This window comes from Cibotium barometz, chromosome 44 (genome assembly GCF_041138505.1).
Source record: "Cibotium barometz isolate CiBa-2024 chromosome 44, ASM4113850v1, whole genome shotgun sequence".
NCBI classification, from domain to species: Eukaryota; Viridiplantae; Streptophyta; class Polypodiopsida; order Cyatheales; family Cibotiaceae; genus Cibotium; species Cibotium barometz.
The window spans coordinates 510,604-525,030 of NC_141089.1; the positions used below are offsets into that span (position 1 = coordinate 510,604).

General features: G+C 46.3%; 1 protein-coding gene across 2 annotated transcripts in view; it reads right to left on the minus strand.

Annotated features, from left to right (window-relative positions):
- LCBK2 (Diacylglycerol kinase family protein) overlaps positions 1-12,830 on the minus strand; it is a 146,203-nt gene extending 133,373 nt beyond the window's left edge. The window contains exons 1-2 of one of the 2 annotated variants that reach the window (XM_086782134.1): positions 12,691-12,830; positions 12,392-12,474 (exon numbers count right to left, since the gene is read on the minus strand). In XM_086782134.1, the coding sequence (XP_086638260.1) occupies positions 12,392-12,428 (37 nt within the window). In that variant the 5' untranslated portion in view covers positions 12,429-12,474; positions 12,691-12,830. Of the gene's footprint in view, positions 1-12,391; positions 12,654-12,690 lie in introns of those variants that run through there. The other variant, XM_086782133.1, reaches the window with a different exon arrangement.
- Between the last annotated feature and the right edge of the window lie 1,597 nt (positions 12,831-14,427).

Sequence of the window (14,427 nt, forward strand, 5' to 3'; positions counted from 1 at the left end):
ACCTACTCCAATTTGCTTATAATAATACTCCTCATACTGCTACTGGTCGAGCACCATTTGAGATCATCTATGGTAGAGCTTTGCCTATTCCAGCTACTAGACTCTCCCATAAGATTGAAGCTGCTGACCAATATGAGACTTTGATCGCATTTTATCTGAAGTGCGTGATTGTATTGCAAGAGCTCAAGAGAAGTATACATCTCAAGCAAATAGGAAGTGTAAAGATTTTTCATTTCAAGAAGGTGATTATGTACTTTTGAGAATTGAAAAACGTCGATTAAAGAGTGGAAAAATTCCCTGCAGTTAAGCTAGCGCCTAGATATTATAGGCCATTTAAAATCCTTCAAAAGATTAATGATGTGGCCTATAGACTAGAGCTTCCATCTAATTGGAATATCCACAATTCTTTTCATATCCATCTCTTGAAACCTTTTCGAGGAACACTTCCTACTCACCCAACATATGAGGAACCACCTCTTATTGAAGGAGAGGAAGAAGTACTAGTTCCTGATGTTATCATTGACCAAGAGATAACAACAACAAGAACAGGTAATCAATACTTCAAGTATCTTTTGACTTTCAAGAATCATCCTCAAGAAGACGCTAAATGGATGCCCGAGAAATTTTTCCGAGTTTACCTTGAAATTCTTCATTCTTTTCAAACCCACCAAATCCGCAATTGAGGACAATTGCAAACTCAAGCAAGAGGGATGTGATGAGAATATATTTTAAGTCCTCTAGAAGAATATTATTTCTTTTGCCCTCTTGAGTAATTTGGGGACGCCTAGGTTACTCTTGCGTCATGCCGGCTAGGTTAATATCGTGGGTCACACCACTATAAATATTAATACGTGCGGTATATGACGTATGTTTGAGGCCGTCTATGATTATTTCAGTTAGGTTTGTATTGGCAGGGTGATCCCTGGAAGTACTTACGCTTGGTAGTCATGAGTTGGTTATGATTTGTGCCTGTTGAATATCTGTGGGATTAATTTAATAATTAATTGGGCTTATATTTTCAGGTGATGAAGACTATGGGAACTGAAGAGTTTACTTTGGAAGAAATGTCTTGGTTCATCACATTTCATTTTTGGCAAGCATAGTAGCTTGCAACCTTAGCAAATGATTTTTCCATTTTGAACTTTAGGAAAGATACATTTATTTATGTGGAATTTATTTAAGCCTATGGCTTTACCCTAGTCCCAATATTTGACACTCTATTTTTGTAAAAGAAGAGTGCCGTGCTCTCTAAAAAGCACATCTTGTATATTTTGGGGGCTGGCCTAATTTTGGTGAAAAGAAAGCTAATAAAGAAATACTCTTGTGTGGGGAGAGGCCACGCACAAGAGGGGGGAAGATTGCACCCAACATGGTCTATTGAGCTAAGTATTTTAATTTTGTTAAGTGTTTAAATTCAATTGATTTGATTTAGTTGAAGCTTGCAAAGCAATCGTTTTTATGGTTGAATCAATTCTTGTGAATTCTCTACTCTTCCACAATCAATTCCTAGAATAAGATTCCGACTGCAGAAAGTATTACTATGGATTTTATTATGGACTTGCCTAGATCCCAGCATCGAAATGATGCTATTTGGACCATTGTGGACAGGTTTAGCAAGCAAGCTCATTTCTTGCCCGTCAAGAAAACCATTAAAGTTGATCATATGGTAAAGCTTTTTCTTGCTAATATTTTCAAACATCATGGTATGCCTAAATCCATTGTTGGGGATAGAGATCCCAGGACTACGAGCCTCTTTTGGAGGGCTTTATTTGATAACATGAGTTTTCATCAGCTTATCATCCCCAAACGGATGGCCAAAGTGAAGCTGCAAATTCAGCCGTGTTGGATTTGTTGTTGAAGTGTTATGTGGCAGATCAAAAGATTGCATGGGAGAAGTATCTTCCACTTGTTGAGTTTGCCTACAACAATACAATTCATGCCCCCACGGGAAAGGCCCCGTTTGAGATTATTTATGGCAGAGTGGTATTGCCACCCATCCTTCGTACAAAGGATGAGATCAGCTAATGAGTATGTTCGTGACTTGGATGTAGCCTTTGCTCAGGTACGGACAGCCATTGTTGCAAGGTCACAAGATAAGCATAAAATGGTGTTAGAAGTCATCTCCTATCTATTTGTATACACCAGGGCCTCTGTTGTGGGTGTGCCCGCCCGTATATCATTTTTCCACACTCCCCGTATTTTTTCCCTATTTTTTCCATTTTTTCCTAGTGGTTGGAGGGCTGCCAGGTGATGCCAGGAGCACTCTGAAGCTGGCCGACTGGATCTACATCAGTCGTGGGCTGTAGGAGTGCTGGCCGACTTGTTCTGACTAGGCGTAGGCATCTATAGCTGGCCGACTGCTATTTTCAGCAGTCGTGGGCACCTTCTGGAGCTGGCCGACTGCTCACATGCAGATGTATATATTGCCCCTCAGCCCCCACCACTTTCTCATTCAGTTTTTCGGGATCTTGTGTATAGAGAAGAGTTTACACACCTATCTCTCTGTGTTTCTTGTGCTGATTATTTTCTGCAGTCTACTTGCTCTTGTCTACCCAAGTTTGGTTATCATTTCCGCTGCATATTCTGACATGGTATCAGAGCCCTAGGCTCTAGGAGATCTTGGGCGTTTTTCTGAGCAAGAGGGGGAGCAACAGGCTGCTGATCAGTGGACTGTTTCGGGCTGAACGGGAAGTGAAGGTGCAAGAGGAAGGCTGGCAAAGGGGCTGGACAGCCACTTGCATATTTTCAGATTTTCAGATTTTTCCCACCCACTCACCCTTTCAGGTTACTCTCCGAGATGGCAGATTTACTCGAGATGGCTGAGAAGCACGTGAAGATTCCGACTCTCCCCACGTTCCCAGTGGATCGTCAGTTGGACGGGTCCAATTACGGCATCTGGAAGGTCATGATGGAGTCAGTTCTGGAGTCATATGACCTTGCTGATTTTATTATCATAAGGGTGCCACGGCCGGAAGCTGAGGAAGGGGAGTTATTATCGACGAGGAAGGACCGAGAGGCACAGGCACACATGTGGGACCGTGTCAACGCCACGGTCCGGTCGTTTATATTCCTCAATTGCACACCACAGGTGATCAACCATGTGAAGCACATGACGCTGGCGAGAGGCATATGGGAGCACTTGGCTTCTTTGTACAACAGGGTGTCACCCATGAAACGGATATCCTTGGAAGTGCAGATGCGGGTTATGAACCCTGCAAAGTCTTCGACGATGCGGGAACACATTAACAAGCTGCAGGCCCTTCAGCAGGAAGTCCTTCAAGCTGGGAAAGAGATATCATCCGAAGATATGGCCATCACGTTACTTTCCCACTTGCCTGGTCAGTATTCTGCTTTCTATTCCTCGTTGATCACAAGTGGCAGGCTCAGCACCATTACTTGGGAGAAGCTTGTGCCAATGGTCTTGGACCAGGAGGAACGTTTCACGAACCCTCCACACGGCGGAGGTTCGGAGGCCTTAACTGGCGAACGGTCGAAAGGCCGTAATACCAACAAGGGCAAAGGGAAGGCTTCACCAGATAAGTCTTCCGAGAAGAAGCCTGATCCAGAACGAGAGAAGCTGAAGGCCGAAAGATCGTGTAATGATTGTGGCGAGAAAGGCCACTACTGGAGGAAGTGCCCTAAGCGGACAGGGAAGAGTGCTGATTCCTCAGCCTCAACTGCGAAGACTCCGGCATTTGTGCACTTAGAGATGGTGGACTCCGATGATTCATCATCTTCGAGCGAGGAGGCATGCTACACCACTTCAGGTGGTACATCCTTCATCTCTTTATAGTTCCACGTGAAACAACCCTTAAACTCCGTAAGGAGAGCAACAAGCTCCTTTTCTTCAGCTGAGTCAAGTCCTTAGTGATATAAACAAGTTTGGTTTCCTCCCCTGGCTCTGCAATATCAATTTCCTTCTCTCTGCACTCTCCTCATTAACAGGCTCTCAGGTCGGAGATTTGTGGCACTTTCGTTTTGGCCACTTAAATGTGGATGCTTTGCGGCGCGCCTTCCGGGACCAGATGGTGGTTGGCTTGCCAGATGTTGGTAGTAGGCAAGGACGCTGCAGTTCTTGCATACGTGGTAAGCAGCACAGGGAATCCTTTCCGAAGCAGGCTTCTAGGCGGGCTTCGAAACCATTGGAGTTGATTCACACTGACTTGTGTGGACCACAGCAGATACCATCCTTGGGAGGATCTCTCTACTTCATGCTGCTTGTTGATGATTGTACCAGATTCACGTGGGTCTACTTTCTTTCACAGAAGGACCAGGCTTTTGCTCGGTTCAAGGATTGGCACGTGATGGTGGAGAAAGAGTCTGGATTCCAGGTCAAGACTCTCAGGGCTGACAAAGGAGGTGAATTCTCCTCGACTGTATTTTTTCGGTTTTGTGCAGATCATGGCATCAAGAGGGAATTGGCCAATACAGGATCGCCTTCGGAGAATGGAGTTGTTGAACGTAAGAACAGGACTGTGGTAGAGATGGCGAGGACCATGCTGGAGCATTGAGATCTTCCTCGTCCACTTTGGGGTGAGGCTGTGGCAACAGCTGTCCATACCATTAACCGCTCTCCGACGACTTCTGTACCCCATATGACTCCATTTGAGGCATATTTTGGCAGGAAACCCGATGTCTCGCACTTCCGTGTCTTTGGGAGTGACGCGTATGTACATATTCCGAAGAAGCAGAGGGGGAAGCTTGACTCCAAGTCCCGCAAGCTGGTATTTGTGGTGCCTGAGTGGACAAAACTGGGCACCCTGATCTTGCAACCACCCCTAAGCTTCATGCTCATAAAATGCCTTCTAGCTCCACCGATGAGCTAGTGGACCATAAGTCCATTCACACACACCCTTCTCCTCCCCTTTTACATAACCTTAGTCTCTTAATACCGGGTACCAGAAGGGAAAAGAGTTCCCAGGCCCCCTAGCCAGATATTCATGTAAACTTAGAACTAGTCACACCACTTACACACCCAATATGAAATTGCCTTTTTCACAGATTCAACTGTCTTTAAAACAATCTTTTAATGAAACTGTACTATCACTGATCATAAACTTCCAAAATTAATCCGATTGAATCCTAATTTCCAATTTTTCCGTTATGTTTCTATAAAGGCTATAGAAATCAACTGAATATATAAATGATACATTGAGTATTCCATAGATGCTACAAGTAGTTACATTCTATATATGCTACATAATGCAATTTGTATAGTTTGTAGTCACTTTCTATAATTTCAATAATTCCCACATTGATGTCGAGGATCAGATCATAATTGATTTTTGATGGTGGTTCACCCGGTTTTGGGACTTTTGCACGTATACGAAGGGCACAAACATAAATTAACCATCAAAGTTTATGTTATTATTTGGCAGTTCTAGTATGAATACGGGGCTTACCAGGGGCACTTGTCTCCCATTGGGTTTCCCCCCTATATATCTGGTGTGAAAGGACACCTTATTTTTTTAGGGTTTTGTACTCTTATATAGATCACATGTTGTACTCTTATTTTTTTGGGTTTTGTACTCTTATTTTTTTAGGGTTTTGTACTCTTATATAGATCACATGTTGGGACTATTGAGATATCGGGTATAACTCTCTTTCCAAGGGATACAGGTTATATGATCCAAAGAGGAACGAGATTGTTGTCAGCCGGGATGTGGTCTTTGACGAGCATGTTCCAGCATCCACTGTCGAGGAGCCGCCACTTCTTGGAGATCCAGAGGAGTCTGATGACGATTCCCAGTCTACTACTCCGGTTGATCCACCTCAGTCATCACAGGAGGTTGAGCCCGCAGCTGGAGTTGAGCCCCGCGATCACAGGAGGCTCCACGATCTGTTTGAGTACCTAGGTGGTTGTTAGACACCCTTCGGGAGTCAGGTGTCACGGAGCTACCCTCCGAGTGGACCACAGAGGACGGCCCTCGAAGATCACATCGAGTCCGAGATAAAAGCAACACGGCGGAGCTTCTTCAGGTGAACTATGCTCTGATGTCTCGTATCATGCGGGATAAAGAGCCCACTTCCGTAAAGGAAGCCCTTTCACAGGATACTTGGAGGGAAGCCATGCAGGTGGAACTTGATGCCATCGAGAAGAAGAACACTTGGGAGTTGGTACCGAGGCCGTCGAAGCGGTCAGTCATTGGTGTCAAATGGGTCTTTAAGACCAAGTACGCGTCTGATGGGTCGGTGGACAAACACAAAGCCAGGCTCGTGGCTAAGGGTAATGCTCAGCGGCCAGGCATCGACTACGAGGATACCTTTGCACCGACAGCGCGGATGACCACGATTCGGACCGTTCTTGCCCTTGCTTCTTCTCAGAGGTGGCCCGTGTACCAGATGGATGTAAAATCTGCGTTCCTTAATGGTGACCTGCAGGAGGAGGTGTACGTTGAGCAGCCTCCAGGCTTTATTGTTCCAGGATCGGAAGGGATGGTTTACAGGTTACGTAAGGCCTTGTATGGTCTTAAGCAGGCTCCGAGGGCTTGGAATCAGAAGATTGATTCCTTCTTTATTCGGACTGGATTTCAGAGATCGGTTGCAGATCCGAACCTGTATCTCTTTCGGGAACGCGGCATGGTCACACTTATCATCCTTTATGTGGATGATCTCATTCTCACCGGCGGTCATGTGGAGCACATTGGAGTGACGAAGGCTGCCTTGTCAAAGGAGTTTGAGATGACCGACTTAGGCTTACTCCACTTCTTCTTGGGATTGGAGATCTGGCAGACCCAGAGGGGGTTTTTCGTCTCTCAGCAGCGGTATGTTCATGAGTTGCTTGAGGCCTTTGGGATGGAGAACTGCAAGCCTATTACTTCGCCGATGGACCCGAACACAAAGTTAACTGTTACAGATCCTTGTGAGTCAGTTGATGCCTCGCAGTACCGGAAGTTGGTTGGTTCATTGATCTGGTTGCTAAACACCAGATTGGACTTGAGCTTCTCCGTGGGGCTGTTGAGCTCTTTTATGCAGACGCCATTGAAGACTCATTGGGACGCAGGATTGCGGATCTTGCGGTATTTGCAGAGTACGAAGGATCTGGGACTCTTTTACACAGGAGGGAATGGAGTCAAGCTCCAAGGTTGGAGTGACTCAGATTGGGGAGGAGATCCAGACACGAGGAGATCTACTTCAGGATACACTTTTACCCTCGGCTCAGGAGCAGTTTCTTGGAGCAGCAAGAAGCAGCCAACTATTGCCCTTTCTTCGACAGAGGCAGAGTATCGGGCTGCTTGTGGTGCTGCTTGTGAGGTTGTATGGCTGCGGAGGCTGCTAGGCGAGATGGGGTTTCCACAGAGGGAGCCCACAATCATCCAGTGTGATAATCAAAGTTGTATAGCTATTGCTCGGAACCCAGTTTTCCATGCCCGGACCAAGCATATAGAGATACAGTATCACTTTGTTCGTGAGAAGATCCTGGCGGGTGACATCTTGCTACTTTATTGTTCGACGGAGGACAATGCGGCGGACCTCTTCACGAAGTCTCTACCTCAGGCTACGCTCAGGCGGCACTCCAGCTCCCTGGGGTTGGTTACACAGCCAGGAGCTGAGAGGGGGTGTTAGAAGTCATCTCCTGTCTATTTGTATACACCAGGGTCTCTGTTGTGGGTGTGCCCGCCCGTATATCATTTTTCCACACTCCCCGTATTTTTTCCCTATTTTTTCCATTTTTTCCTAGTGGTTGGAGGGCTGCCAGGTGATGCCAGGAGCACTCTGAAGCTGGTCGACTGGATCTACATCAGTCATGGGCTGTAGGAGTGCTGGCCGACTTGTTCTGACTAGGCGTAGGCATCTGTAGCTGGCCGACTGCTATTTTCAGCAGTCGTGGGCATTTTTCACAGTCGTGGGCACCTTCTGGAGCTGGCCGACTGCTCACATGCAGATGTATATATTGCCCCTCAGCCCCCACCACTTTCTCATTCAGTTTTTCGGGATCTTGTGTATAGAGAAGAGTTTACACACCTATCTCTCTGTGTTTCTTGTGCTGATTATTTTCTGCAGTCTACTTGCTCTTGTCTACCCAAGTTTGGTTATCATTTCCGCTGCATATTCTGACAAATGGCTGCTGACAAGCATAGAAGGGACAAGCAAGTCAAAGAAGGTGATTGGGTTTTGTTGAAATTTGAGAAAGCTAGGCTTCGGAAAAGGCCAGGACGAGAAGGATCATATCCTAAGCTTTCTCCTCGCTATTATGGACCCTTCAAGGTGATTCAAAGGATCAATGAAGTGTCATACAGACTTGCTTTACCTAGTCATTGGAAGATTCACAATGCATTTCATGTGAGTCGTTTCCGGAAATATGTCGCGCCAGATCCTGACGAGCCTGTCACAGAAGATCCGCCAGAGATTGATGAGCTTGAGGAGATCCGCCGGAGATTGATGAGCTTGAAGAGATCCTCGAGCCAGAACAGATTGTTTTCCACAAGGAGCGAAAGCTACTTGCAGGAAAGCTTTCCAGGAGATACCTTGTGAAGTTCAAGAATTATTTGCCCATTGATGCAAAGTGGGTACATAAGGATTATTTTGTTGACTACCCACAGTTGTTGCAGGCATATCTTGAGGCTTTTCAGTTGAGGACAACTCTCTAGAAGCCCCGGGGGATGTCACCAATTGGCCGACCATTTGGTCCATCTCCAGATTTGTGTCTCGTTCACTTGAGGCCAGGCCGGTGTCTCATGTGAAGGGGCCAGTATTTTTGCATAACATGGACGGGAGCCAAACTGGTGCCACCTGTGTTAGCAAGATGGTGTCCTATGGACGGGAGCCAGACTGGTGCCACCCGTGTATGACCTGGAATGTGTTCTATCCATGGGATTGTCACGCCATGGAAGAGCCAGTATTTGTGCCGTGTCTTGCCTATGGGACTGTCACTCCATAGGGAGGCTCATGACTGGATCTGTGTCTTACCTACGGGACTGTCACTCCATAGGAAGACTGAAACCGGCCTCTGATAGAAACCAGAGTGCGGTAGACTAGCAGTCACCCGTCCACTTGTAGTCTAGATATGAAAACAGAAAAAGATTGGGACTAGAGTGCCCAAATCTGAAAACAAAGCGACACATGTTGGCCCCAAAGCTTGGCGCCCCTTGCGGTATTTTTTTATTCAATTCCAAAAGTATGAAAGGCTGAGTACAACCAAAAATCAGCCAAAAGATTACACCTGTATGTCCAATCTGACGGCCCACAATACCTCTTAGCACAGAGGATCCATGCACACAGATCTGTGTTTCAAAGCAACACACTGTGCCTCCCTCTGATCAGCCAAGACCACTAAGCAGGGCAGCCATGAGCATACATCTGGCATAACTCAAGCACATGATTCAACATCTCAGCTCATACATACATGTACTGTTCAACCTCTGTCTTCACCCTTGTCAATCTACCATACCCCTCCTCTCACAAGGGGCCAGATAGCTCAAATCTGCAACAGACATAAAGCAGTAGAAAGAGAAATAGATGAACAGATGCGGAGCTTACCAAAATCAGCCCGTGAATCTGCACTGGAGGAAACAACGGTACCAATCTGTACTTGCAGGCACTTGTTTCCACAACCCTGCTTCACACGTGTATGTACTTGTCTGTACCCTCCTCCTTGTGTCCACCTCAGTGCTGTACTTGTCTGTACCCTCCTCCTTGTGTCCACCTCAGTGCTGTACCTGTCTGTACAGTCCTGAAAAACAGCCCTGTACCAGTCTGTACTGCCTCGGGATACGTGCCAGAAGCTGTCCTTGCATACACCGCCTGCAGCCAGCACCTGTACACGACTGTACCTGCGCAGTCAGCATGTACCAGGTCTGTCCAGCGCCGCCAGCAGCAGTAATGTCCAGCACCGCCTGTTTCTGTCTTGTCCGTACACTGTACGGCAGTCGTACAGTGCTGTACGGCCTGTACCTGAACCAGCAGCCACCTGTGACAGTCGCCTGCTCTACAGCCCCCTGGTACAGCAGATATACTCGCAGCCAACTGTGCGCATGTAGTTCCAGGAGAGCGTACTTGCAGCAGCCTGTCCGTACAGGGTTGTACGACTGGTTTGCACAGAGAAAAACAGCAACCAAAAAACCTGCAGCCGTCTTGCTCTTCTCCTCTTGCTTTCCACGCTTCCCCACAAGGACACGTATGCTCCACGATTCTTTTTTCCCAAAAAGAAGAGAGAGAGAGAGAGGAGAGAGAAGCACACACTCCAAAAGTGGAGTTGCCCCCTCTCCATAATAATCCTAGGGCCCCCCACTTTAATTATTATTAAAGTTCCCTAGGGGCCACTAAGGCCTAGGGGCAACTTTAATAAAACATTAAAATTCTAATGTTCTAGTTCCCCCCTTCACACCTAGGGATGTCCACACATCATTAACTCTGTCCGGGCACCCCCCATGTGAATCATTCAATATTCTGACTCAGCAACCACCATGCCCACACTTGTGCTGTTCCATTTTCACAGGGCAATGACAAAGACCGGGATTTATGTTTTCTGTCGTGCCATCATTATGCCCGACAGATGTTTAGTACTTGTTCCATGAACGGAAGATATGTCCATGATACTATTTGCACATGCATTCATATTTTGCATGTTTGGAACTGTTTTCGCATGACTTGTATTCTTGTGTTTGCCTGTTTGACGTACCATTTACTGAGCGGGGACGCTTGCCAATGAGTCGTGAAGTTTGCTCTGTCTTCTGACGAGTTTTGTTGCGTGTGAACAGGTGATAAGTGTATTGCACTTGTTTATTTTCTAGCATTCTTTTTAACCCTTGTTTTTATAAGGTTGCAGGTTCACACTCATTAATGAGTGGACACCCTCCCCAAATATTTAATGATGTCCTTGGTAGGGTGGGCACCCACGTATGGGGCAAGGTGGGGAGGGAAACCCCTCACTTAATCTCATGTGTGGGGGTGGGTGCATGGCCGAAAACTGGCCGCCTCCATGCAACTGTGTGGGCCGGCCAGCTGTTTATCATGCACCCTCTTCCATCACGTAGGAGTGAACCTCCTCGTGCATATATTCAGCCGCGCACAGTTCCTCAAAACTTGCTCTCAGACAGCTGCACGACGCTGGTGGACTGCACACAAGCCATCTCTCCGCCTTCCTCAGGTTGCTGCACGTTGGTGGGCTGCTCTCTCTACACAGGTGGCTGCGCCTCCCTTCAAAACAGGCAGCTACGCCTCCTTTCCATAGGCGGTTGTGCTCTCTAGCAGGCGACTGCGCTCTCCACAGCAGGCGGCTGCGCTCTCCTTGAAAGCGGCTGCGCCGCCGCCGCCTCCTCGACAAGCGGCTGCGCCCTATTTCAACAGGTGCCTGCGCTCCTCTCCACAGGCGGCTGCACTCTTTCTACACAGGCGGCTGCCCACTTTGCAGACGGCTGCGCCACTCCACATGCAGCTACGGCCAGGCTTCTTCTGCCTTCCTTAGGCGGCTGCGTTTCTCTTCCACAGGCGGCTGCGCCCCCAGGCCTCCACGGGTGGCTGCGCAATGCGCCCCCCCAGGCCTCCTCTCAATTCAGCAAGCGACTGCACGTAGATGCCTCAAGTATTTGTCTTCCACTAGCGAGCTACAAGTAAGTGGATTGAGATTTAAGTAAAGGACTTTGATGTAAATCTGATAAGGGATACTCTCTACCGCTAACACCTGTTCAGTGCCGGGTAGTCCAAGCTTCTGGAGAAGCACGGTCCATGGGTGCCGAGATCGGGAGAGCCAGGTGTTAATACGAGAGCGCCTGTTTGTGCGTGGTGCATGTGTATCTTGATAAGCAACCAAGAACAATAAATTTTTTGTGGAGGCCCAAAAGCTGTCCTTCAGAACATTTTAATGGACGTGTGGATGGTTTAAACACCATGCGTGGACTACATCATTTCAAGCATAAACACATTAAGTTATCAATTCTTTAGTTGGTGAATCTTTTGATAGTCGGTTTCTGAGCTCTCATCTGGTCATAAGCTTAAGGCATTTTGACCTTTGGTTCTTGAGTTAGGCACCTTCTTGAAGGACCGTCTTGAGTACTTCCACAATAGCTTCATTGCGTGATTCTTGACAAAATGGATCCCTGCTTTTTTTCATCTCTTCCAAGGAGGGGGGAGGAGAGACTGTTTTGCCTTGTTTTTTTTCTTTCTAAGCTTTTGTTTGTCAGCTACATAGCTTGGTAGACAGCATTTGTACGGTAGACAAATGTAAATTCCTTATGTAAAGGGCTAGTTTCCAAATTTTCGACCCTGGACGCAGCTTTGCAACGCCAACACAACCGTGGGATCCACCCCAAAGTTTCAGGCATAAGGAGCCACATTTTCTAACCATACGAAAGGCTTATCGTTTACAACCCCAAACTAAGCATCAATGCAAAGACCTCACCTGAAGAGAAAATTGTGCTTTCAAACTCGGGCGGACAAATGTGTAGCTTACCATTTGGATTGATGACAAAGACGTAATCTCTAGGCATGGCGTCCGGCCGCGTGTGAGAAGATTTGCCTGCTGCTGCCGATGATCTGCAACACGACAAGGACGAGGAAGAAGATGCAGCCATGTATGTTAGGGTTTGATAGAGTGAGTACTAAAGGTGGAACAGGTCATCATCAGGTCACTCCTCGAGTGCGGACAGCAGGTGACTCGAGTGTGGACAGCAGGTGTGGAGGGTAGGGGGAGGCAAAAAAGTCGAAGAAGGGAGGAAAAAGAAGGGAAAACGAAAGCGAGAGAGAGATTACAATATAGTATATTGGGGGCCGCGAGGGACGGGAACACGATCCGATGTTGAAGCTGCACAAAAGCTCTCCCCTTCCCACCAACAGTGTGGTGGAGATGATGATGACTAAATTTAACCAAAAAATTTGATTGTGTCTAAGAGAGGGCCTTCACACTGGCAGACTTAGGCTTCATTTTTGACGGGCACCCTTCCCCTTCAAAATCGACTAGTTTAGTAAAATATAAGATTTTTTTTGTATTTTTATGTAATTTTTGAAGGGCATTTTACAAATTTCAAGTTTTTTTAAGGGCCAAAATGTTCAAAAACAGGCTTGATGTCTGTCAAAAAACAATTAACTATGCAGCACGTTGCATCCCACAATGATTTTATTTATTAAGATTTCCATGGTTGTTGGGCATTAAATAAATGGTCGGTCCTCCTCTTGCATGATGCACAAGTTCTATTCATGCAAAAAAAAAGTTGTCCTTATAAGAAAATCTTCACATTGTCCGTGGGCAAAATGTAAGGAGGACCTACACCCCATAGACAAAATGACTAGTTTTTCATCTAGCATGTCTAGTTCACCTAACCCCCGAACACTTTACAAAATTGATAGAACTAGGTCCAACAAGATTCAAGCACAAAATCTCAACCAACCACCAGTGTCATGCGCACCACATTGCTTTGATCTTGATGGGAATCTTTTTTTTTTAATAATAAGCAGAGCCTTTGTCCCGATTGTCTGAAGATCATGCGGACAAGCCCGACGACGTCCAATGGACAAAGGTTTTTTTCCCGAGGTGCAAGGGGGTTGTGCTTGTCCACAGACACGTCTGAAGCCCCCCTGAATAAGCACAAAAAAAAAAGTTGAATATATGAGCAAGTGGGTGGGCTCAATAAAAATAGGGCATGTGGCTTTTCAAGCTACAAGACTTGATAAAATTGCCTAAAAATAACTATCTTTGCTAATTTTCAACTTGTGTTTTTAGGGTGCTATTTAAGAAATTGTTCGACTTTGTTAGTCTTCGTGGGACATAGCTGTAAGAGGGCTTTCTCATGGCCAAGTTAACTTGGCCAGTGAACGCAAAAAAAAAAACGTCTTTTGCTTTGAGTTCCCATGGAGGTGTCATGATGAGAAGGGGGGCCAAGTTCTCAAGGGAAAATGGTAATTGTGCTTATTATGTTTCTAAAGGCTACGTTATCTCATACATAATAAATGCTTCCTATGCCAAATTAAGTTGGTTGTTGTCGCAATAGGTTCTAAGGAGCACAACCCCACTATAAATGCATCTTAGGCCAAATTAACTTGGACGTTGCAATAGGTTCTAAGGAGCATGATCCCACGCTACATCAATGATTCAATACTCATAAAAGGTAATTGCCAAGAGGTCTAATTCATAGTATTACACAATCCTAGCATGGACCAACGAAGGGATAGGTTTGAACCAGATAGGCTATGTAGGGTCTAACATGGGCTAGTAGTTGGGAGAATGGATTAATAATTCCATGAAGTTTGTGAAAGCTAGGTTACTAAGAGAGGCATGGGCCTATAGAAGCAAGTGGGGATGCGAACATTTGAGCATATAGAGTTGTGTGGCTCTAGATCTAGTCTAGCCCAAGAACATGATGTGGCTTGCCGAACCTTGGATGCATGGTGTGGAAAGCATCTTGTATTATGCATTGGGACACCTCACATTGCCAACTTATTTCTGCAATGCATTCGGATATATGGTTAGGTTGGTGAGTCTGCCTCATGTTT